Genomic DNA, 27,995 nt, shown 5'->3' on the forward strand with positions numbered 1-27,995 from the left:
GTTTCGCTAAATATCCTCCTCAATATCTCTAATTGTAAGATTCGAATTACCAAACGCCCATTTTTATCCAGACGTGTCATTTTTTTGGAGGACCTAAAAGTGATCCGACCCAGGCCCATATCCACGGTGGTCTAGCCCCCCCTATATTTTGGCTGCTCCCCTAAAATTTTCACGGTAAACTGGCAAATAAACTATAATATGGCGATGAACTACAATATGGTTACATCGCCCCCCCGCCTACTTTTTTGGGCTGGCTGCAAGGCCTGATCCGACCGGATTGTAGGAAAACGGAGAAATATTCCTTCTGTCATTATTCTTGTAAAGACAGCAGATTCAAGTTTTGATATACTATTGTTAACGTTAATATTGTTGCAATATTCAATTTCCAAGGAAATCAACAATTCCAGCTGTAACAGCCAACATAATGTTATCATTTTATAACTGATCTTTGAAAAGCTGTTTCAATCATGGGGAATGATTTAAAAAAAAAAAAATTAAAAAAAAAAAACTATTCATACAGACAGACCTGTATGGGTCCACATGAGCTCCAAATAGGCTATCTTTTTCTTCTTTTCGACTGACAGCCACCACTCGAGCACTAGCAGAACATATGATTATAAACAAAACACTATCGACAATAGCAGCTTAACTTGAAAGATAATCTTTCATAAGAAAATTTTCATGGTGTGGCGTTGAATGTCTAAAGCACTGTTAATTGCAATCGAGTAGACGAAACTACGGCCAAATTAAAAAAGAAGAAAAAGAAGCGAACAGTGGGTTTTCAGAGTGAGGTGATAATGGGATAATCGCTGGTGTTGGTCGTTGTTTGCCGAGACAGATTGATCTTCCTACAACCAAAAGGGTCGACGGTCGGCCTCTGTAATTTTAGCCTACGTCCGCCAACTGACTGAAATGATCAAAAACGACGAGCAGAAATTATCCACGCACACCGTTAACTTTTCTTACAGGAAAAATAAACATAGTTGTGTAAAGTTTTCTGAATTATATACGTTGTAATTACACTCTCTCGTTTAGTTGTCATCCTATTAACAAGTTTCTTAATTTACAAATAAAATTCAGAAACTTTAAAGATGTAAAAAATACCAGAAACGAACTACAATTTAAAAAAAGTTTCCTCGTCCTGCCCTCAGCATGTTTTCTGTTACGGCCATGTATCAAAATGTTCTTGTTAATTTTTCATCTCTTTCTATATACATTCTAGGTTTCTGTTAGTTCTTCTAAGGAGTAACCAACAGGTGGGAAGGTGTAATGTTCTTTTGATTATCTACCTGCATGGTATTTCATTTTTGAAGGCTATTTGAAGAATTTCTACGTTATTTTATGTGGGTGGTCTTTGATATCATTAGAACATTCTTTACAAATCACCTTTTGTTGTCTAGGGCAGTGGTTCTCAGTCTTTACGAGCCTAGCGCCCCCTTGAGTAAATGCGATTGTTCTGAATGCCCCCGTAATCTTAAACCCCACCCATGTAGTACGATGCTGCACGTTAAGACTTGAACGAAGCAGACAGAGCCTGTTTACCGCAGCTTATGAGCTCTCACGGTCGAACTCAGAAAATAAATTCTGAAGAGGTGTCATATCTATTAAAAAAAAAACAAAAAAAAAAAAAAAAAAACTTTAAAATGATTTAGAATGCAGTTTTCTCTAGTGCAAATTTGAGGTATTCTTTTAACGTTCCTCTCGCAACATCCTCTTTAGGTAGGTCTTGAATACTCTAAACTAGGGATGGCCAATTCCGGAATTTTTACTTTTTGGAATCCGGAAAAGTCAAATCGGAAAATTCAGGGTTTCGAAGAAATGCGGAATTCGGAAAAAATTGCACTCCAAATTTCGAATTCCAGAATTTTTCCGAAATCCGGAATTTTTTAAATTCCAAATTTTTACGAATTCCGGGTTTTTCCCGAATGCTGGAATTTTTACGAATTCCGGATTTTTCCATAATCCAAAAAGTGAAATTTGCGATTTTGGAAAATCATTTTTCCGGATTCCGGAAAATTTTGGCCATCCTTACTCTAAACTCATTTTTCTCCTATCCTCTGAATAACATAAAACATTACATTTTAAATAGGCCCGCTGGCGCAGAAAGGCATGAATTCCAGATTGAAACTTGAACTTCCTAACAAAAAAGGAGCTCTAAAATCAGAATGCATAATCAACTCAAAGAGTTACAAATTCTCCTATTTTTATCCTTTTTAATTTTTTAAAAACTTTTCTTCTTAATTTAGTGACCAAAGTGCGTACTGTTCATGTATTGGATCCCAGATAGAACGCACTACAGTCGTCAGATTCCACTGAAACGTAGGTCTCGTTGTTGCTCTAGTACGTAAATACAAATCAATCGATAATTTGTTTCGTATCGTCCCTCCGTACCTCATCTTTTCTATTTTGGAGCGTTGCGAGAGATTTCTAGTAACCGAACATAACCAAACTTTCTATTTTACTATTGTACTTTTCATAGTAAAATTTTATGACATGAATTAAAAGATGATAATTCCAGGCGTAAATAAATTACAAGCCTCAATGTATAATAATTTTAATGATTCTGATTATTTCTTGTTATTAGTGCAGTAAATGAAGTTCAAATTTTAATAACGAAAGGAGCAAATTATTAACAAGCTGAAACTTGGTGCAGATGTTGTGAATAATGTTCTAAACAACATACTAATAGTATGCTAAAATGCCACGTGATCTTCGCCGCCATATTGGAAAATGGCCGCTCAAAGTGTCAAATAAAAATAGCAATATCTTTGCTATGGTTGAGAATAAAGAGATAAACTTAGTGTCGTTTTATAGAACATAGATAACACAATATTTTTTATACAGAAACAATTTTCATAAAGCGCATACTTTTAGAAATATTTAGCTCTAAATTCTAAAATTCCGAAAACTACCGTCAAACTGATTTAAAATTTTATTGAACTTACGAAGTAATTATTAATAAGTTAAAATTTGACATAGTTGTTGGTAAGGATTATTTAAATGACATACTAAAATCCCACAACATCTTCGTTTGTCATATTGGAAAATGACCAAATGTCCAAAGTAATTGAAAGATGATATTTTGTTAAGTGAAACACAAAATATGGACCGGGCTAAATTTTTGAGAAACTGTAAATGCAGTCGATCCGGAGTCAATTGGGATCAATGCTGGTGTGAAGGGAGAAACATTATCACGTGTTTAAGGTTGTCGTCCGCCATATTGGTGGCTGCCATCTTGGAATCAACTTGTTTATTTTAAATGACAACATGGTTGTGTGACATATTAAACAACATCCTCATTCGAAGAGAAATCCAACGGTAAGGTTATTTTTCCAAACTCTGTAACGGTTTTGATGTTGTGAAGAGATTTAGGATATGTTATGTGTGAAATGCTGTGCTCGGCGCCCTTGATTACGGTACGGGACTAGTAGAAGGTTCTCGCGCAGAAGAAGACGAGGACGAAGGAGGATGACGTTGTGCAGAGTTGCCAATCATACAAGAATGTTTATACAAGTAAAGAAGGCTTTGGGGTCAAGTATGAAGTTTCAAAAGGAAAAATGTTCCGATATGCATTCGAATTAAATTAGAGAAACGCCACTACGTAGATACAAGGTGCACTAGAAGTCCCTGTACCGGTAGGTTTGAGTATAATAGAGAGAAATATCAAAGTATTTTTAGTTTATTTATTTAGTACATACTAGAATTGAGTACTTACACATAAGAACTATGTATCCAGCGAATTTATATGTGCTCCATCGTACTCTACTCACACATATATGCGTCTATATGTTCTCCTTGAAATAATACGCAACATCTGAAGGATTTTCTTTTGAAAGGTTTATGATTATTACGTTGATTACGAAATTATTCATCTGTTTCAATGATGAGAGACTAAAGCGATCTCTAAACGCAGTCATTACCCGCGTCATTTTTTTCCCTGCGTGGTGACGTTCATGCACTCGCAGACGTCCACTAACTATTCCTCAACTGCTACCACTCACATCAACCATGTCTTCATAACTGAAATGTTACACGTAACCTTGAACGCAGGGATACCAACTACTGCTTCAAACCAATAATACCAGACGATACTGTCTGTGACCACCAAATTAGTGTTACCAATACTACAACTAAAATTACACTTATTGTGTTTTTCAGATGTAAAGCATCACGGGCAGTAGCCAATGCTGTGCGATATTCCGCGCGGTGTTGCCGGATTTCGAAACTCCCCTTTCCCTTCTCGCTCTTCCTCTAGTTGAGATTATTACACATACATTGGCAACATTATTCACAATGTAAATATACTATTCCAGCAAACTCAAAGATTTTGGCTGTGTATCCTAGAAGTATATATAGCAACTGAATAACCTACCTATTAACTTATTCCAGTGGAACTGCTAAACGTTCGTCTTCAACACTACTTTCACTATCGTCTATGTCAATTAATATTTCGCCATTGTCTGAATCTGACTCTTGTAAATTTTTTATGAGTTCCAAAAATTGTAAACACAAAAAATAATTCTTCGGGCTTCACTTCGTAGCACTTTTTTTTTTTTTTAAAGAAAATTTCGCACTTGTACTCGGTTTCCTTAAAGACATTGTCAACTATAATTTTGGAGAACAAATGAACTACCACGAAAGAAAGCAACCTAGACACTGATGAATTCTGTTTATGCTAGAAGAAGAGAAGTTGCGTTCCTACACACACAATCAGCTCCTTTGCTTCCATGTAATAACATACTCTTATACTTGATGTAGGTCTCACAACAACAATCCATCTGATTCGTAAGCAACACGATATGGTCGAGTTTGTTTTGGGTTACAATAATTTATGACACCACTCAGACGCCTGGTGCTTTTGCGTCCCTGCTAGAGGAGTAAAGAAGGAGTACGTAATTGGCCACACATACGTAAGGTATTGAAACGAAGAAAAAAAAATCATACTGCGTTTCTTCTGTCGAATAAGGAAGAATCTTGCATGAAGGCAATTTCAAAACAATATTACGAATGTCCCATACCTTCTGTTCTTCCACATGAGCTCCCGCCGGGAATCGAATATATATATATATATATATATATATATATATATATATATATATATATATATATATATATATATGAATCAAATTGCAGAGGCTTGTTATTTAACCTTTATTTTACGGCTGTCAGTACACTGCCAGAATAGTAAATCCGTTCTTTCCCGCGTGGCACTGTACTGACACAGGCGAAATGTTTACTTTGGCCCGCGAGCACACATATATATATATATATATTTTTAACTGATGTGCCTTATTGTATGAAGAGATAGTCCATAGTGAAAGGAACCAAAAACGTTGGTTCTCAACCGGTGTGCTCGCGGGTCAAAGTAGACCTTTCGCCTGTGTCAGTACAGTGCCACGCGGGAAAGAACGGATTTACTATTCTGGCAGTGTACTGACAAGCCGTAAAATAAAGGTTAATTCCATCGCTTACTATTCTCAAGGGTGTAGAAACGGGGGAAAAGCGGGCCTTGACTTTCCAAACTATTTCCAGCCCCGAAATGAGGTTCATCTAGTATATGTTTAGTAAACTTATTTAATAATTAATGCAAATTAGGAACGTTTATAATAAAATAAGATTTTTAAAAAAAGAAAAAAGAAAAAAGAAAACATCATCAATACAGTTTCTGTACCTAATTACAAGGATGCTGATTTCTCTTTAAATTGGGGGGGGGGGTGCATTCAGATGCAGAAAGCATATATGATGATTTTAAGACAAATTGCATTCAAATTATGCCTAATATTGCACATTTACAAATAAAATGAGGGGCCCTGGCTCCCTCAGTCCCCCCAGGATATCTCACTACTATATTATTGCATAATAATATCTGAGTTGATATTTTTTCGAGTTTTTTCCTTTTAGTATTTTAACCTACATAAACACAAAGTCGGATAAACAGACTGCTAGAAACAGCATTTGTTTTCTTATGAATAGCTTATTGATTTATCTCTTACAATCCGCTTTTCAACTTCAGTACTGTTAAGATCCGTCTTTTGTTAAGGTAGCATCGAGGAAACATAATATGTGTATAGTATACATGGTGAGTTAAAATGCTTTCATATTCTGAAAGAGGTCATTTGTTCTGTTTTTAATGTGTGAAAAGCTTTCCTCCCCCTGAAAGTAATGTTCCCCTAGAACAACCTGTTGGTTACACCCCTGATTATCCTTTAATAAAAGTTGAGTTCCATTTCCAAATCGAAGAAAAATCCACTGGAAATTAGACGGGACTCAACGCTCGTTTTACTAATTGTTTTATATGGAAACCTTTCAAAGCGTGTATCATGACAACCAGTTATCATAAAAAGATGTAGTTTTCACGTATGTGTTCGTAATTCTTTTCTCTACTTCGTAAAGTGAGCAGTTAATGTGCTAATACAATATTTCTAATAAGCGCCTCTGCTATTGTCAAGATTCGCAGTAGCGCGAGAAGTCAGCGTGCAGAACTGCTTGTCGCGAATTGTCAACACCGCTCAAAGCCAATTGGACGCCGCGTAAAGCCAACTCAAGGCCATGCCGCTTCTCATCTGAAATCTGTTGTACATTCTTCTTTGTGATTCTCAAACCTAGGAATACGAGGATTACTAGGACAGCTTGAAGAATTTTTAATTTATTAACTTAACGCACTTTCTTTAAATTATTTAACTTTACTTTCCCCTCTAAGGTTGATAAACCTAATAAGCAGCCGATTTTCTTCCTTCCTTTGCATGTGACGTCAAGGGAAACAGTGACGATAGCGCCGATCTATCTCAACCTTTACTAAATCTGATTAGCTTCTTACTATCAGTATCCTCGAATTTCAACGGAGAATGTAGGAAGAAATATTTCTTAACTGTCACGTAAACTATCTATTAAAATCTGTCGATTCTTTCGCAACACCCTTTATAGACTAATTCAGTCACTAATACTAATTCATAAATAATTATGAACGTACCTAATTTCACCTACTCCATTATCTGAAAGTTGTTGGTTCCAATATGCAGATGATCCTGTTAGAAGAAGCCCTGAAAAAAATTGTAAAACGAAATTATTTTTTTTAAACAAAAAAAGCACTAGGTGGTTTTACTAACCAAACAATATATATACAAGTGTCGTTCAAGGTTGACCGGGACTTTTATTTCTTCAAAGGAAACAGATAGCACAAGAAGCACCAAACTATGTCAGCTTTTCAAAGTATTCTCCGTACGCGTCGAGGCAACGTTGCCTTCATTGTGGCAGCTCCCTGATTCCTCTGGCGTAGAAAGAACTTGGTTGTTGTCATAGCCACTGGAGGACATCGTTCCGCAGTGCCAGATGGTCTTTAAGGGGTGAAAACAAATTATAATCACGGGGGCTAAATCTGGACTGTAGGGGGATGGGGCAGAACTTCCCAGCGCATTTCGGCCAGAGTTTTTGTCTCATTGGCCGTGTGAGGGCGGGCATTGCCATGGAGAAGAATGACATTTCCAGACATCCCAGGTCTTTTCTTGTGAATGGTCTTTCGTACAGCACCACTCAACAATGTGGAGTAATACTGGGCATTAATTGTAATACTGGGCTGCTCAACACGTGCGATATTCACTGATGTGACTGCAGGCGGGCGAATTTGTCCATGCGCTTAATTTGTCACCAGCTCCCGATCTTCGCGAAATTGTTCACAGCACTCATACACTCTTGTCCGTGACATCATTTGTTCACCATACTGTGATTGCGATCTTCTGAAAATCTCAGCTGGTTTAACTTTTCCTTCACAAGAAATTTGATTACACACCGCTGCTCCACAGCCAGAGACACACAGATTGCCGCCATGTTCGTTGCAACTGCTGCGCATGAGCCAAATATGTCATGCCGGGCGCTAGTTACTCGAGAAGGAATACATTACGTCATCCACAAACTTCATCATGATCCGGCTATTCATTGATTATTTATGTACGAAAATCCCGGTTAACCTTAAACGACCCTTGTATTTACCTAGATTATATACTATAGAGATACTTATCAATTTAATGAAAATTAGAGTTGGAAGCACGTCAATATTTAGGTTGGCACATGTGTGGCGCCTTGCAGAGCCAGGTTGTTGTTATTGATGTGTTATTGCAATCTCCGTACTACGTGACAAGAAGTAGAATGGCAATGTGCAGCGAATTGAGCAGGTGATACCAGTGCAAAATGGGCGACCTCTCTTATTTCCAAAGAGGGTAAATTGTTGGCCCTCAGTTATGTGGTCCGAGCGTGGTGAGTGGCAAGTATGCTGGATGTGTCGCGAGGGATACTGTCCAAAGTAGTGATGGTCTACAAGGCTCACGGCAAAACCACATCGGTGAAGTAGGACAGTGGTCGGAAGAAAGTTTTCAGAGGCAGGTCCCGTCGATTATTAAAGCGGATTGTCACTCAGAAACGTCGTGCGACTACGGTGAAGTAACTGAGGAATTCAACCTACACCTTCCACATCCTGTGCCAACAATCAGTCCGCTGCGAGTTACATGACATATGCAGCCCATACACGTACACACATGCATGAAGAAACCGTCCAACTTGCATGAAAAATGATAAATCCACAGGCAAGTTGATCATGTATGGCCTCGTTCATGCATGTTAAAAGTTTTCAAAATCTTCTGTAACCATGCATGATGTTTTTCCCGTTCTTCATGCATGTTTACCGTGCATATGCTCGTTCATGCAAGGTGGTGGTTTTATATTTAGGTTCGCCAATCACAACAGCGGAAGAAATCACGTGACTCTCTCTTCCGTAATGCCAAGGTTGCTGAAGATGGATGATCTGTGTTACATGACAAGGGATCCTGTGCGTGAATTTATTCAAATATGCAAAGAACTACCATGTTCGTAGAAGGAATAATAATAATAATAAAAATACTACTGTGTAGGGAAGGACGTAAAGAATTCTGCATATGAAAAACTAGAAAAGCTGAGAGAGTTTCAACCTGACGCCACATTTGATGGTGTTAAAAGGAAGACAAACACGTTGCACTCCCAACTACAGAAGAGAGCATAACAAAGTGAGAAAAAGCAAATTAAGTGTCTGCCGCTGATGAAGTTTACATGCCGAGGTTAAGGTACTACAGGGGTGTAGCCAAAAGGTTTATCTAGGGGGGCGCCGTCGTTTCTGAGGAGGGCCAGCTACAATGTACAAAACCAAAAAATGTGTTGAGATTTTGAGGCCTGAAAAAACGGAAAATTTTGGTTTCCGTCCGAAAAACTAAAAACACTGTTTTTAAAGCTTTTTTTCTCCATAAATATTATGTACCAGGTAGTTTTTATTATGCTTAACTAAGAACTATTGCCCCGGACAAAACATTATACCTTTGTGCAAAACTATCTCAATTTAAGCCCTTGTACACAGAACCTATCTACATACGGCTCATTTTTCTTTAAATTTCACTTAATTTCTTTAAGATTTCCTAACAAAAATATTTATTTATTATTCTTGGCTAAAAACACCATAATTATTTTATTAACAGCTATATCTTACTTAATGTTTTACACAAAGTGGCAAAAAACAAAAAAAAAAAAAAAAAGCTAATGAAATCCAATCTGAAAAACTGAATAAAAACGTTTTTCACCATATTTTCCACCTGATAAAAATGTGTCTTTTAAAACACTTTACAGCATATAGCTATAAAATGAACTTACAAATCACTTAGTGTCATTGTTTTGTAGCAGTATTCATAGTACCTTGTTGAAGCTTTGTCTTCAAAATATCAAATATAATTCACAGTAAATTACGTAATCTGCTGTTACAAATATATATATATATATATATATATATATATATATATATATATATATATATATATATATATATATATATATATATATATATATATATATTTATTTTCGAAGTCCATTTGTTTGTTATGCAGTCTATATTGACACAAATCTAAAGAAGAATTAAACACACAAAATATTATAAATGGTGTGGAATAATATAGTTATATTATCTAAACCATTTCCATCCAATTTGGACATGATCCGCACAGGAGCATTAGATCAATCGGTTGTAAGCATACGTGGTAGCAAGCTGTAGGTTTGGTTATTCCTTACACGGAAGAGGTACCATACTATTTTTCGATCGGTAAATAATTTACCGTAAATTATTAATTATATGTAAACTTTGTTATTTTTAAATAACTGAAGCGAGGTAATCTTACGATGATGTTTTAAAAGCTGCTCATTTGGGGGGACTGGCCGCTATGGGCTTCCCATGGCTACACCCCTGTAGTACTACGATGAACTTTCAGTTTTATTAGACTAGAAAGAAATACGTGAAAGCAGAATCAACCTAGATGAACACAGCAATAATGGAGACCCTGATGAGTTATCTCCAGAGGTAAAAAAAAAAAAAAGAAAAAAGAAAAGAAAAGAAAAGAAAGAAAAAAAAGAGAGAGAGTCATTATTGCAACCAGTTTTTCACACGTATTCCTATATATTGACATGTAGAATTAACAGACCTCGATGGTTACTACTTGTCGATAGCAATTATATTGTCTTGCCATTCGACTCTTCCCGGTTCCCGTCCTCCCCATTTCTCAAACTACTTCAAGTAAGTTGGACAGCTTGATAGTACGTGTGTGGGCAAAAAATTATTCCAACATGCATGATGAAACAAATCTTTCATGCATGTTGGCCATGCAAGTGTGTATGTGTATGGAACGCTATAGGCATATGGGGTCAGGTTGTATGGATGGAACCGCTGATAAGAGACAATATAACACTTTAGCCAATGGTGCCGCAAACATTCATCCTGGCTGGACCGCTGATGACTGAAAAGACGTGATATGGTTGATGAGTTATCGTTGACCTTATTTCAAACCGGAGGCCGTGTTTAGCGGTGGCAGATTCAAAGAAACGTATGATCTAGAGTGTCTCCGTCCAACCATGGAAACATGGCGGAGGCTCTCTGATGCTGTGGGCCACAATATGTTGGTTTTAGTAGAATTTGTGCTGACGCTTACCGATCGCATCATTGTCTGTGATTATGACGTCATTTTAGGGGGACCATATGCATTCTATTGTCAGTCCACAGTACGGAAAGTTAAATCTTTCAGTTTAACATGCTACGACAATGCCTTTTAGGCTAAGGAAGACGATAGTTAAAGTAAGTGAATGATGATGGAAGAATTGGTGGGATAAGAAATGGGAGGAAACGGATGTACCCCGAAAAAAAATCCACGGACACGATGTTGTTCACCATAAACTTACTTGGCCGAAGATAGAACCAGGGACCCCACGTACAAGAGGTCAGCACTCTACCAATAAGCCATTGTGCCCTCTCAGTGGTATTTAGTGTTGCCCACTATACAAGACAAGAGGAGAAGTAAGGTTTTATTGTCTCATCTCGAAACTTTTGTAGTAGTCTCGTCTCGAGTTTCGAAAAGCTTTTATAATTTCGTCTCCTTTTGTAAATGTATGTACTAAATTTGTGCTGTGATTTGTTTATCTTCATTTCAATCAATCTCTAAAGATTGATAAATGCTCTTCTTTGTGTTATTAGTACAATCATTTTATCGATTATAATTTTATACTAGGAGCCATGTAACACTAAAACAGTGTTTGAGATCTACTAGGTGAACTAGTGTTGTCCCCGAGATTCATGAAATTTCTCGTCTCGTTCCGAATTTAAAAAATCTGCTTCTCGTCTCGTTTCCGAGACGATACGAGAAATTTCTAGTCTCGTAGACAATACTATTGACGTTAACCCCTTAAATGGGGACTGTATCCACGAATAATGCTGAATCAGTAGGTGATCTTACAAACGCGCAATAAAAAAGAATCCTCCATCCTCGAGGATTGCGTGTCGAGACGCAAGCACATGGATCTATGCGCTGGGCATGGCTCTTCCATCTAATGTGATTTTTGTTAACTAGTTGGATAAAGCAATAGAACCAAATCCCCATTAAAAGGATTAATTTAATATATGTATTTGTTTGTACGAGAAAGTTAATCTAGAGCTCTTTCGTGGCTAAGCGGTTAGCGTACACGTGGGAGACACGGGTTCGATTCCCACCAGGAGCTCATGTGGTTCGAATTCCACGCTAATCAGTAGGACCACGTCTCATATAGCCTCGCTGCTGAACGGGCCGTTAAACTCAAGGTCAACTCAACGAGAATTTTAATCTGTTTGTTTAATATACGTACGTTCTATGGTCTCTGTTGTGATCTTTTAATAGCATTTGCCTGATCGTTTGAACTATTATCTAGTACTGGAGACTACATTGTAAAAAAAAAAAAATAAAAAAAATGAGATGTTGAAACAACACAAAATGATTACCACTTTAGCGTGTTACTTGTGTGTTAATTCAGTACAAAGCACATCACCTTCCGAGCATATCACAAATAACTAGTTACTACCTGAGAGAATTTGCATTGATATTTACCGTTTAATATGAGCAAAGCTTTGTGAAATATATTTGGCACTTCTGCCAAGTAACAAATAATGTTCTATGTTTTCTGTAATCGGTCACAATAATATTGTTGTAAACCTGTGAATCATTTGACAACAGTTACATAGGCAACAGTTCTGCCATCTTATATTCATATATGCTACGACACAAGAATAACAGATAAAGAAAATAGATGAAAGCACTGCTCCTGTGTAACTGTTGTCAAACGATTCAAAGGTTTACAACAATATTATTGTGACCGATTACAGAAAACATAGAATGTTATTAGTTACTTGCCATAAATGCAAAATATGTTTCGCAAAGGTCTGCTCATACCAAACAATAAAAAACAATGCAAATACTCACAGCCAGTAACGAGGTATTTCTGATATGCTCTGAAGGCGATGTGCTTGGTGTTCCACTATCAAAATATCTCCAACGCACACAGGACAATGCGACAGTTTGCGTCTACAGATCTATCTTCATTTAAAACGTTGGGCTAGACGCCGATGGCAGCACACACTACATCCAGCATACAAAACATTATGGAATAAACTGCGTGCGAAGCTCAAGATGCTCACACAGCGACAAAATCAACAGTACTGGGAAGATACTTTTCGAAATATCACAGCAAATGATCGTAAAATTTGGACATACTCTAAATCCTTTCAGCGTGCCACAAATGTTTCCAGAGCTAGCGTCCTTCAAGGACCACAAGGACTGACTCAAGACCCTCAGTTGCAAGCGGATACTTTCGCTGACTCTCTGGAAGAACAGTTCCAGCCTAACAGATCACGTCTCGATCCCTATCTCAAACAGCACATCCGAACCACACTTTATAGCATAAATACACAAAACCCTACATATGACATCACCTCAGTTACACCTCGAGAAATAGAAAGACATATCAAATGTCTGCCGGCGAAGATAGCATATGGGCCCGACAAAATTCGATCTGAGATCCTAAGATACCCAACCAGAAAATTGCTGGTCTTCTAACCTATTTATTTAATGTTATCTTTCAATTATGCTATTTCCCGAAGACCTAGAAGGAAGCTCGTCTTATCACCATCCCCAAGCCCGAGAAGAATCCACTTCTCCCGGAAAACTATAGGCCAATAAGTCTTCTGTCACACCTGAGTAAACTCTTTGAATGTGTCTTTCTCTGGAGGCTAAAACAGCATGTAGTTAGTAGAGACCTTCTACCATTCCACCAGTTCGGGTTTCGTGCCCAACATAGCACTACTACACAACTCGTGCGAGTAGTGGATCATTTAACAGTGGCTTTCAACAGAAAACAACACACCCTTGGAGTCTACCTGGATGTCTCAAAAGCCTTTAATAAAGTCTGGTTAGCTGGACTATTATATAAACTATACAAGCAAGGTTTTTCAGATCGTCTTCTACATTTACTGCGTTCCTACCTCATTGGCAGAAAATTTCGTGTGTCTGTTGACGGTGTTAAATCCACGTCTAGACCTATTAAAGCAGGTGTTCCACAAGGAGCTATACTTTTACCGCTTTTATATAATTTGTACACAGCAGATATCCCGACATTACCCCATTGCTTTGTAGCAACGTACACAGACGATACTGCCTTTTTCACAACCAGTAGCTCACTTGCACAGTGTTACATCTATATGCAACGTCAACTCATAGGTTTTCAGGAATGGGCAAGACGTTGGAGATTCAAAATCAATGCAGACAAAAGCTGTGCTGTCATCCACCGTCGGAGACGCATCCGCGCTCCTCGAAATCTAAACTATGAGAACGCACGCATTCCTCATGCCAGAGTTGGCGTGGGTCAATGAAAACTTGACCCACGATCCACTGAACCACCACCCACCGTGACGCACTACCCACTGACCCATCACCCACCGTGACCCACCATGAACCTTTCTCATCCACTGTGACCTACTCTGACTCACCAAAATCCATCGTCATCAACTCTGAGCACGATCCACGGCTTCTGTACTGACTAAAGAGTTTCCACTTGTAATAATACAAGACTGTGAAATTATCACTAATCGGAGTTTGAATTTCTAGTCAATCGCTCAAGTACCACTCTGTTACAATAACGGCGGATCTGACCTTTACGATATAATATGGTAAAGTGTTTGTCAGTGAGGAAATTGAAAGTCCGAGGTGGGGAAATTAGTGTGTGCCTAAAATATACTTGCACTAAGAGAGTATTCATGCGAGTGTTAATTTCTGAACGCATCCCAAAAGAAACTTCGATTCGCAGGAAAATACCCCTGCACAATATGGAAAAGGTTATGGTTTGTCAGTTCACAGTATTTTTCTCACAAAAGACTTGAAAAATCAGTTTTTCATAGTGTATAAAGGTGCTCGGGTACCCTATGTGAGAGCAACTCCATAAAATATGCTCATAATTGTAATTTGTGTACAAAGTAGTTTACTTAAAGCAAATAAGAGACTTAATAAAAATTAGGTACAAAGTTGAATAACACAAAGAAGCCATTAGTAATACAAGTATACATTTTCCATAACTCGTAATTTTCCACCTTAAAACAAATCTAAAATCGGGTTTATCTCCTGTTGGTAACTTTTTCGTGGTAAATCATCCGTAGTGGAATGATGTCATTCCTTCAGCCAAGAAATAACTAGCTCGTCTACTTTGAGCTTGTCTAGCAGTGGGCCATTAACATTGATGAACAACAAGTTAGACAATGTTTGAGCACTTAGTCTATTTCTAATATCAGTCATTTGTAAATTCATAAAGGAAAATCCCCGTTCGCACTCTGTCGTGGAAATTGATAATACTTCTACCCGATTTCTGCAACTCCTCATCGACAATCTGCTTGTTAGACGTAAGCCTGATAATGATTTTTCTTGGTCAGTTTTGAAATACTCAGCAAAAAATATCATCTCTCTATCACCATACTACATATTTTCCACATCGACCATGTCAGTTGGCAATGTCAACTCATGGAGAACAGAAACTTCATCTACCACCTTCGATAGGGAATCTTGTGAATAAATTATCAATTAAAGCCTGGTAAACTGATGATTTCATATTTGTTTATAAATTTAATTTTTGTAATTACACATGAAGGTTTGATGCCATTACCAAGTTCCCTCCCCTCTCTAGAAAGCGAAAGGGAATGAGGTTCCTGGAAAATGTTTAGAGGTGAATGGGAATCTCCTTCAATTACCACACTGCTGTTTGCCATGTGCCAAATTACGAGGAATTTCAATTAAATTATCATAGTATAATTATTTCCTTGAATTATCGATACTTTTCAGTGAAAAAAAGGATGAAATTTGAAAGTTCCAAATCAAGGTAATAAATAAACCAAAGTAAAGAGGAAAAAAAGTGTAATATAATAGTGTAAGTCCATATAATTATGCGTACAATCCAAACTTAAAATTTCCGTGTAATTAAGCTTACAGTACAAATTTTATGACTATTTTTCTCACAACTTTATGGGTTGATTGCCCTGTGCTGTAAGCGCTCCATATAATAAACATAAGCTTCAGCAATTATTATAGTAGAAAGCAATGGATATATGAAGCCAAGCACTGTGTTTTTTGTTTCTGATTTTTTTTCTTAAATAACATCAATCGTTTTCGATCATTTTTACAAACCAACTCACTACCAATTTTCCATATATAGAAAGTGCCTCCTCCCCCATAAAGGAAAATTTTAAAAAATGCTAGGACACATTCTGTTTATTTTCAATACACTGAATTTCAGCTCCGTAAGTTTAACGGCGTGCGAGATACTAATTTCTTTCGCAAAAATTCGGATCCTCACTACCTCCTTAGGATTCGTATTATGCATTATAATGAAAGCAATATAACATCCTAGTTTGGATTAAGGCCTAACTATATACCAAAAGTAATTTCATTTGACTTTGCAATTTGACCATGATGATCAGTTGAGTTGAGTTGATTTTGAGTTTAACGTCCCGTTTAGCAGCGAGGCTATATGAGACGTGGACCTACTGATTAACGTGGAATCCGAACCACATGAGCTCCCGCCGGGAATCGAACCCGGGCTCCCCACGGCAAAGGCGCGTACGCTAACCGCTTAGGCACGGAGGAGCTCCCGTGATGATCAGGCACACATAGTTACATTCAATTTTTTTTTAATATAATAATTTATATATTACAGTTATTCAAAAATGTATTTTTTGCAGTAGTTAGCTCCTCTAAAAACTCACAGGTCTCGAAAGCCAAGAAGTAGTATAAGTCCTATTGCTATTATTACAATTAAAAATATCAATATCCAAAAGTGCCTGAAGTTCTTTTTTCACTTGGTTAGATATACTCACCTCAGGTAAGTAAACAGAAACAAATGGAAAAGGAAGGGAAATGAAGGTCTTGAAAGTAAAACGAAGACAAATTTACCAGTCTTCAGAAGATACTGTCTACAATGCAGTGAGCAGAGTGGGTCGGTAGATCATACTGAGTAGGTGGGTCGCAGTGGGTCATGGTGGGTGGTGAGTCGCAGTGGGTCATGGTGGGTGGTGGGTCGCAGTGGGTCACATGATATTGACCCACGACCCACTGACGCACTCGGAAAACTTGACCCACTCCATCTCTGGCTCATGCTACGCACACCAAATAGTTGGGTGTAACTAGATCGTGGTCTAACGTTCGTTTCACACATCAGAGACAAAACAGAGAGCATTACGAAAAATCCCAGCGTTTTATCCCATCTTGCGCTGTAGCTCCCTTTCTCACGAGGTTCGAGTTCACATCTTCAAAATGATAGTCCTGGCTACAATCTCTTATGCATGCCCTGCATGGCAACATGCTTCACATAGTCACATACAAACTCTCAAAAGTGTGCAAACTCAAGCTGGTCGTATAATCACTGGTCACGACAGATATACACGAAACAGTCAGATCCTGGAAGACTTAGAGCTACCCACTGTCAGAGACGTTCTACGACATCTCCACAATAAGTTCTGGCGTACTTTACCCAGACATATCAATCCAGCTATAGCTAACATCGGCACCGAATGCGCTCTGCGGAACGTCCATCGAACACCACGCATTTAACATCTCTGCAGAACTGGTAAAGAAGTCATAATCAGCTACTCTGCGACAGTTGCAGATGTAGTCTCCCATACATAACAAAACAATAGTAACATTCAAAAAACCACACCAGCACATCTTGATATATTCTTTATAACATATTACTCATGGAGTCAGGGGCTCCGGCCCGATACTCTATACATAACCATAAAATTACCGTGACCGTCTTACCGTTGGTGTTGAATTGACACATAAGTAACACGCTAAAGTGGTAATCATTTTGCGTTGTTTCAACACCTCATTTTTTGATGTGTAGGCGCGCACCCAGAAACTTTTGTTGGGAGAGGTCCACGCATCCAGAAACCTTTGGAGGGGAGGTATTTAATACTACAAGCCACTACGTCTATGTGGTATTGGACAGGTATTATTTTGCATCCGAAAAGACGATAAGTAATTGTAAAATACTTCCACTTATATTTTCAGGGATGGGGGAAATGATAGAATTAGATTGTTTTTATAAGAGAGAGACTAGAGATAGAGGCAAGGTAAGATCAAATTTTCACGCTACATCAATCATTTCCCTAGTTAACAAGCATACCTATAGTTTTATTGAGAAAGTGTACTAATGTGTGTTAAGTTACGAAGTTTTGGGGAGGGAGAGCTAGACCCAGTGGACTCGCCGTGAGTGAGACATTACTGGAGACTACATACACAATAAATACATACATTTACAATGAAAAATTGCAATTATAGTACTTTATGTACTAGCATGACGTAAAAAATTTGCCCTTGAACATTTTTCTCTTTCTTCATATTCTTATTATATTTTGTATACTGTACATAACGCATAAATAGTTGTAAACAAACAATGGTGTCTGTCTGTTTCGAGACGCTGCACTGACTCGGTTTTCCTCTTAAACAACAAAGGATGCCGACTTTTCGTCCTTGTTCTTCTTCAGAACTTTTCTACGCAAATCTCTCTAACGGACGTTCTCTTTATAATGATCGCAATGTATTATGTACTTCTTTTAATAGTTATGATTCATTGTGTATGCACAGAAGCCTCCATAGTAGTTAGTCTATTACAAAACTCTCGTTTTAAAGTAATGGCTGTTTGTCTTGCACTGCTTATCGTGACAGGACTATCCTGCACAAACAATTTCAGCATAGAATTACATATACATTCTGTCAAAAAAAAGAACAGGGAATTGGTCAATAAAACGCAAAATATGCATTACTCATCCAAATTTATTGTATCGCCTTCAAAGTAGGTCTCTTCCGAAATAATACACTTATGCCAACGAATAATCCAATCATTAAAACCTTTTTGAAACGCATTTTCCGAAATCGACTTCAATACTGGCAGCGAATTTTCTTTGATGTCTTTTATCGAATGAAAACGCGTTTCTTGAAGTGGTAATTTGACTATTTGAGTTTTGGAAATGAAAAGAGTCGGCTGGAGCCAGATCAGGGGCATACGGTAGTTGTCCGATAAGATTTGGCTCATTCTAGCATGTCTTCAGTAACCCTTTCACGATTGAGTTTTTGCAGAAAATTCAGGTCTTTCGGCACTAGTCGAGCTGGCAACACGCTTCATGCCTAAACAATCGTTTAAAATGGTACGAATTGATTCGTGAGACACACACATTTCAGCGGCTCTCTTTCTCAGACTTGAACGACGATTTTCAGTCACCATTTTCTTTACTTTAGCAAGGTTAAGTTCATTTGAAGACGTTGACAGTCGACCAGAGCGAGGCAAATCTTTCACGCCACCTCCACGGATTTTGAATGAACTGTAAGCCGTAAGCCTTATGTAACATTTTCAGCGCTCCGACACACATAATTCCATTAGCAATGCAAAATTTCAGATATAGATTCTTTGTTCGATAGTTTGATCCATTGTATAAATCCCCCCCCACACACACACACATAAGATGAACTGACAAATAGAGTACTGTAAACAAACTAACTGACAGATGGCGCTCAAACTCCGCGTGAACATAGAGGGCAGTTGTGCTAACGTAGCTACAAGAATAATTTCGATTTTCCCTTTCATTGGACCTTGCAAATGTACAATTCTCGGTACTTTCTTGACAAAATGTAAGAACACCATGTTGCAAACTAAAGATGTAAATCCTTCTCATTTGAAGATATAGACCAGGGGCGTCATTTAGGGGCGCAGTGAGGGGCAATTGCCGCCCCCCCCTTTGAGTTTGAGATTTATATAGATTTTATCAATAGAATAGTAGTAAATCAGTGAAAAACGCAAAATTTTACTTATATCAAGGGGTCTTGCCCCCCCCCAAGCAAAATCTGAAATGAAGCTGCTGAAATAGGACATAATTAAGGTATACATAAAAAGATTTGATTTGATTTGATTTGATTTGATTTGATTTGATTTGATTTGATTTGATTTGATTTGATTTGATTTGATTTGATTTGATTTGATTTGATTTGATTTGATTCGATTTGATTCGATTCGATTCGATTTGATTTGATTTGATTTGATTTGATTTGATTTGATTTGATTTGATTTGATTTGATTTGATTTGATTTGATTTGATTCGATTTGATTTGATTTGATTTGATTTGATTCAAATTGCAAATGTTGTTCACGTGACACAAAGTACATTCTAAAATTCGAGACGAAACGAGAAATTTCTTGGGTCTCGTGGGTAACGTTAATTCATCCACTTCTTAGATCTCTCGAAATGAAATGAAATACAGTGAAACCTCCCTTAACGGACACCTCTCAATAACGGACACCTCTATAATACGGACAGATTTTTTTTGTCCCGGCAAAAATATATGTTCTCTTACGGAACAAAACCCTCCCTTTTTCGGACACTCTCAAATACGGACGCGGACAGTCCTTTCCCCCCCAAACGTGTCAATAACCTCTTCATAACGGACAGCAATTATTGTCGGCTCTGCAATATATTAAGTAGACAGAAAAGTCTTTTCCCCACAAGTGTATCTATCATGAGTCTAGACCTGGTGAATTTTCAAACAGAATAGCTTCAAGCTGAACTTGAAATTATTTTTTTCTGTCCGCAATAAACTGCTTTCTGGTAGAAATCCTAGATAACCTTCAATAAGCAATAACACTCATGCAGGGTCAGTCGTATGGCCAAGAATTCTATGCGAAAAATCTTCCCTTCCCTAACAAATTTAGCCCCTTCCCCCCACGCACATGTTTCTTCCAAAACCGTACTGAGGATTCTCAGAGGACAATTCCTAATAAGTTTTATTACCCTTGTAGAGAAAAAAGCATGTTTTTTTTTTCTCGGTAAACTAAAGAGTTTAGCCGGTTGCAGTATACGAATATATTAACACATCCGTCAGCAATAATATTATTAAACAGAAATGAATTTCTCCTTCATCACTCCGAGTAATTCAAATACGTACTAAATAGAGTATTTTCACATTGAATTTTACGCATTTACTCTCATAATACTATATTTTTACTGTATATTACTGCATACAATTAACGTTGTGAGAAATTAAATTTCTGTAACCTCTCTGTAACGGACACCTCTCAGTAACGGACAAATATTCACGTCCCATTGGTGTCCGTTATTCAGAGGTTTCACTGTATTAAGTTTTACGTCCCATGGTTATGCCTACTAGGCTAAAGGAGACGATGATGATGAGAAATTAAGGAAATGGTGGAATGAAGAATGTGGGAGGAAACGAGAGATCCCTGAAAAAGCTCACGCACACGGTGTTTGTCCACTACGAAGGTCACTTGACGCCGAGCTGGGATCAAACCAAGGATCCCATGCACCAAAGGTGAACGCTTTACCACTGAGGCGCAGCGACCCCACCAAACACTGTATTAGTGTTACATGATTCTTAATATAAAGACAACACATTCATTTACGATTGACTGTACGAACATAATGAAGAGGATTTATCAACATTTAAACATACGGAAGCCATTACAAAAGATAGTCTACTGCAATAATAAATATGGTTTAAATGTTGGTAGCGTATCACACCCTTCGTGAATCTCTCGTGACGCAAAAACTTCTGATAACTTGTAAATGAAATTAAGAAACAAATTTAAAAAAAACATTTTGTACCGAAATTTACAAAACAAGCCGAGAAATGACTCTTCAAAAATATAAAAAAGGAAATGAAATCTTTGAGTTTTACGTCCCACTGTTATATCGGCTAGGCTAAAGGAGACGGTAATGATGAGAAATGAATAAAATGGTGGAATGAAGAAAGTAGGAGGAAAGGGGAGAACACCCGGGAAAACTCACGCACACGATGTTTGTCCACCGCAAAGTTTACTTGGCGCAAGTTGGGATCGAGCCAGGGAGACCAAGCACCAGAGGTGAACGCTCCACCACTAAGCCACCGCGGCCACTTTTTCGAAAATCGAGACTAGACAAAACTGTTACAAAATTTACAAGAGGAGACGAGAAAACTTTTTGTCTCGTCTCATTTCGTCGGTAACACTAGAGACTGCACTAACAACAGTGACAAAATTAATAATAATAATAATAATAATAATAATAATAATAATAATAATAATAATAATAATAATAATAATAATAATAATAATAAATATTTCATTTCTGGTACTGTGAACAACGATCAGCGACGGACAACACTTTGCCAGATTCATATGTACAATGTATCGAGAGCAATCTTATATTGATAGTATTAAATGAACCAATATTAAATTTTAAGGTGAAATCAGAATAGAGATGCCGATTTTTCTAAGTCCTGGTCGTACCTATATTTAGGCAGCAATATGATACAGAGAAACTGAAAAAAGATTGCTAGTTGTCGTGTGAAAATGCCAAATATAAAATTGCCATTAAACAAATACATATGAGAACAAAAGAGATAAAACGAAATAAAGCGGTGCAAGACTAAAGTAGATGAACATAAGGGATAAACAACGATATTACAAGAAAGTCAACGAGTATTCATGAATATGCCGACTGAACAAAACATCAGTATAATTCTCAAAACTAATTCAAATGACGATGTTTAAGACTAAACGTAATCCAAACCCTGAACAACTTGGCTGTGAAGAACAAACACCAACGCTTATTTTTGACTGCAGTAGAGATTTTACTACATACGAAACTACAAAGCATTCAGTTATTCACTACGTAGAAATTCTAGCAAGAAAAGGCATGGTCGCTCAGTGGTACAGCTCTCACTCCTGGTACGAAAGTTTCTTAGTTCAATTCCAGAACCCTGTCTGTGAATGTATCCTGAACTGCATTGCGTTCGTGATTTTCTAAAAGTTGTCCGTTTCTTCACATTTCGCATTCACATATTTTTATATCATCGTTAACCGTTCACTGAATCTACCATTCACTGAATTTATCATCCTTAACCATTTACGTGGATCTATCATCCTTAACCATTTATCTGAATCTATCATCCTTAACTTTCACCTGAATCTATCGTCCTTAACCATTCACCTGAATCTATCATCCTTAACCATTCACCTGAATTTATCATTTATTTTCTTTAATGAACTCAGTGGCTGATATAGCCTCAAGTTTTTCAGTGACAAAACTAATTTAAGCGATATATATATATATATATATATATATATATATATATATATATATATATATATATATATATATATATATATATATATATATATATAATATTTTAAAGTTCATAGTAAACTCATTTTATACTTATCATAGTCTGTGTCCTGGTTGTCCCCTCCCCCAGTTTTTTACCTCCTAGATCCGCCAATCAATCAACTAATTATGTGGCGCTTCGAACTAATTATAATATTTCCTGAAATATGTATATACGTACATTTAACGTTTAGATCCCATTCAGCAAAGAAATCTTATCTGTCCAAACCAGACCTAAATGATCTAAATGCAATGTTTATAACCATATTTGATGAAAATGGTAAAGCCTTCTAAAACTTCTAAAATAACCTAAATATGATGTAGGAAGATATGAGTATGGAACAAAAAACAGTTGTCATTAATATGCAAATGGTGTCAAAGACATGAGGATAATAATGATGATGATAATGGAAAAGTAATTATGCTGAAACCTCTATACAACCACACATGACAACCTTTACTGTGTACAATACGACATTGATGTTTATTGTAGCAAAACTGACTCAACATGTTTCTCTTTAATACTATTTAGTTTGTTCTAATCAACTATCTACTGTAAGTGAATTAAATCAGCATTTTGTTTTCAAGAAAAGTCAAGATGCTCGTTTGATAGGATACATATACGCAACTATTAATGATTTAAACAAAGATAATGAAGGGCGCAACTTGCTTAACTGCATTATACATATTTAAGACTTCACTTAACTGTCGCAAAAACAGTTACATGCAGCTCATTAAACAAGCTACTGTGTTGAAAATAATGATACGGTACTTCTTCGATATCATTAAACAGATTTTACTAAAAATAAAATTTGTTAAGATAGAAAAATACGCTATATACAAGACAGAATCTAATTTACCAACATGTACGTGTGATGACTTGAACCAGCAGCTTGCTGTGAATGCACTATTCGGCAGCTTACTGTGAACACTCTATGAAGTTCAGTTTTTATGAAGTGCCTTCTTAGTATGCTCAAAACACGGTCGTTTACCTACTCTTTTTTTTTTTTTCTTTTGGCTCCCTTATTCAATCATATTTTGGAGAAATTTAATTTTAGGCTATCAAGAGTGATGAGAAACACATTAAATATAGAAAAAGAAAACGACCAAAGTATTTATTAAGCGCTGAAGTACAGAGAAGAAATAAAAGAAAATTGTCATGTTCAAACGGACAACTTAACGCTCAGTTTAGTTTATTGTCTTTTTTAAGAGAAAAGTTACCACATTTTAGCATGAAATAAAGTGAAGGATTGCCTATAATTAGTTTAAACCCTCTAAGACTTCCCGCCTTTTTTTTTTATTTTCCCTCTTAAAATGCCGTTTATAACCTATGAAAAGAGCAGGAAACAGACCAAAATGTTAAGAAAAGTAACACGCAACCTAAGATCATTAGGAGGTGTCTGAATTGCTGGTAATGAGGTGCGATGCACCGCGATAATAAGCGAGCAAGGTGCTTGTTGTTCGAGCCGATAGCTATCTCAAAGAAAACGAAAGAAAACTCACTCCCTGCTTTTAGATCCTCTTTTTCTTTTATTTATTCTTTTTTGTTTTAAAATTTGAGTTCTTCATTTGTTTATTTTTCTGTTTTGGTTTCTTTGGTACAGTGGTGCCAACTACACTTTAATAGTTGCATTTTATTATATATTTTTAAGTTGTTAAACTAGCCAAAATAAAGAATAACAAATTTGGAATAGTCCTAGTAACAGAAACTTGGCTCGTAATAATTGAGCTAAGCTTTACAGCAAAAGTTTCTGAGATTAGATTATATACGGCACAAAAGAAGTGGTCGGCATTCCAAATATTTTACTTTGAGAGAAAAGAAATTGAAATACAAATTCATGAGTACATTACTACCATAACTATCTTTTGCTACTTCTATTTATATGAAAAATCAGCATTAGCTCAAACTCCATTGAGAGGTGGGGGAACGGCCGATTAATAGTCTAGGTCAGTTCTTCTCAACCTAAATCCTATCACGAACCCCATTTTATTACATCCTCTTGCCAGCAACCCCCTTATAATTTCTGGAAGCTTGTGTGAGATTTTTAATATACCTATTACGGAGATCTCACGATATCCATCTATTTCTATAATAGTAGAATCCATTTCTTATATATAGTGGACACAGTGACTTCCCTAAAAGAGAATGGATTGAAACCGACAACTGGTTCCATTTACTACATCGTATCTGTGCAGAAGTGGCTTTTCTTCCATCGTAAGCATTAAAACGAAATCGCTTATCAGTTGAAAATGACTTGATAATATGGGTCACTGAGATTGAATGGGACATTGTCTCACTAATGAAATCACACCATCTTCAGTTATCTCATTAGTTTTCAATTTTATTTGTATTTCAATATGCAGGTTTTGTTCCATTTGTATTTTTCTGGTATTTCAATACGCAGTTGTCATTAGTTTCATATCGTACCTCTTCCATTCAAATTGATTTTTAAACACTCTGCACCTGTTGCAAATGTTTAGTAGATCTATTTTTGTTGTTCTCAACAGTATGTATAAAAATAAAAATAAACCTATCAGAACAAAATTCAAAACAATATTTAAAAGTACATGTATTTTCTGGTTTTAGATTCTAATTATATTTATCTCTTCCGCTTATCTTTGCGAAGGCCAGGTTGAGAAACCCTTGTTTAGACTCCATTGACAGAAAAAGCTGATTAATAGTCTAGAAAATCCGAAGAGGTGAAATTCAGAAGAATTCTGTATCACATATAAGATTTGCTATATCATGTTACATACCGATTTGTTGCTTAGCCAATACCAATCTGTACAGCAGCAAATAAACAGACTTCATGTGTATTCTCCGTCGGCACATGCAGGATGCAGAAAATCATGGTTATGTACTTTGATACAACACTGTCTAGTTGTGTAGAGGCATTACACAGTCCAATTCTTGTGTATGATCTAGATTTTCCTTCTGACCAGGAATAAACATACAGGGAAAACAATTGAGTACGTAACATCATGTAGAAAATATCTGTACAGAACATACGTACAACGATAAAGCGTACGTATGCACCATCTAGGCTGACGTGGCTCCAACGCAGTACAGAAAATCTGCTCCGCAACATAGGTTGCAGTTCTTCTCCCATGGCAAGACCAGCGCCGGGCAAACCACCTGTGGCCAGATCGATTTTTCTCTCCGTGTGCCTATGATAAACAAAACGGTAAAGTCCTAAACCAAAAATATGTTTACGTCTTAAATTATTTATATATATATATATATATATATGTATGTATTTTCACGTATCACTGTAAAATTGTATGTTATAATCATTTTGAATTTTTAAGGGAAATTTCCATAATAAAACAGGAAGGAAAGAAGTGATAAAAGGCGAAAAAAAGATGGTATTTCCCTCAATGTTTTTACTAAGTAATTAAGTTTTTATATAACTTCTTTTCCACGGAAGCAGACATCTTACTGCTGTTCTTTTTTTTTTTTTTTTTTCCTGTCTTGTTCCAAGTTTACAGTGACAGGCATCACATACGTGTTTGTGACTGTGTATACAAAACTGTTCTATCTGCAAATCAATCGTCAGCTCTGGATGAAGTAGTTGGTGCGCCTTGGAAATTGTGCCTGCGCCGTTAAGATCGAAAGAAACTACGAAGAGTAAAAGCTTCAAATCTAAGTAAGTTACAATGAAATAGATTTTTGTTTAAAATAATTGCAACAAAAATTTTAGAAAGTAGCAGCGAAAAGGGAATTAGTGTCCGATTAAGGGTATAAATGGATAAAGGTCCAAGAAAAGGGGGCTGGAGTGCTAGAAAATTATCTTTAAGCCCAACTAGAGGCATCATTTCTATACCTTCTGAGAACTCTTTTTCTAACGGAAAATGGTGTACACTTAAAAATCCTAACCCTAGTTTATTAAGTTTTACTTAACTTATTCCATAAGAAATCGCAATGTTTTTTGATATGTTAATTCCATAATCGTGTTTCTTTATGTATTGACTTATTGGCTATAAAACACTATTTTTGCACCGTAGTGGAGTACTATAGAGGTAAGGTAGGTGTAGGTAAATACGCCATGTTAAGGGTGTTATGGCCTTAATTGCTGCATTTGTATGTCCTAAATTTTCATGAAACACAAAGAACAAGACATGTGCGTTGCAGAGTAGCCTTTTATGCATATAGAAAAAAAATGTAGCAATATTACGGCTCACTTCTATTTTGTACCCAAGGTAAAAGAAAAAAGTGTTACAAAGTGGCGTATTTACCAACACGTGCAGGTAATTACACCAAGTCTAGAATACTACCAGAAACCTTTAATAAATCTTGCAACTGCTTACATCGTCTGTTTTATACGAACTCAAATAATACTACACAACATGGCTTAAGCAAAAAATGAATAACCAAAGTGCAAAATGAAGATAAAAAGATAAAATGTAAAAAAGATAATCTCCAAAGTTAAAATGAAGTTCCAAACTGAAAAGTTTTACTGATGGTCCTCGTTGTGTAGAGTAAATATGTAAAATCATTGTCTGAGATTCTCGGATAAAAAATAATAACTTTATTTTCTGTGCTGTGAACAGCTCATTGGCAAAACTACAACACTATTTTAAAACCATTGCACAATCATTTAAAACAGACGAAAAAATTTGTAGTATAGAATGCACATTAGCAGGTTAAGGGCCCTTGTCAGAAGGTTACTATATTGAAACTACAAGATTTAAGCAGATTGCAAAACAAGATTAAAATAAAAAGAGTCAATATCATAATATACCATTTACAGAACTATGGAAATTAAAGCTTCATTTAAGTATCGTTTAAAGAATGAGTCAACTTTGCTTAAAATTACATATCTTGCATGCAAAAGATCCTCTTTACTACTACTACTACTACTACTACTACTACTACTACTACTACTACTACTACTAATAATAATAATAATAATAATAATAATAATAATAATAATAATAATAAAGAAAA

At 36.6% G+C, this 27,995-nt stretch overlaps 1 protein-coding gene across 1 annotated transcript in view; it reads right to left on the reverse strand.

Annotated features, from left to right (window-relative positions):
* The window catches only part of LOC145684067 (uncharacterized), a 457,866-nt gene that overhangs the window by 266,904 nt on the left and 162,967 nt on the right, over positions 1–27,995 (reverse strand). Inside the window, exon 2 of the mRNA XM_081755919.1 lies at positions 6,971–7,040. Within this exon, the coding sequence (XP_081612045.1) occupies positions 6,971–7,040 (70 nt within the window). The remainder of the gene's footprint in view (positions 1–6,970; positions 7,041–27,995) is intronic.

The sequence above is a fragment of the Thermobia domestica genome, chromosome 1, assembly GCF_964235325.1.
Source record: "Thermobia domestica chromosome 1, izTheDome1.hap1.1, whole genome shotgun sequence".
Lineage (NCBI taxonomy): Eukaryota > Metazoa > Arthropoda > Insecta > Zygentoma > Lepismatidae > Thermobia > Thermobia domestica.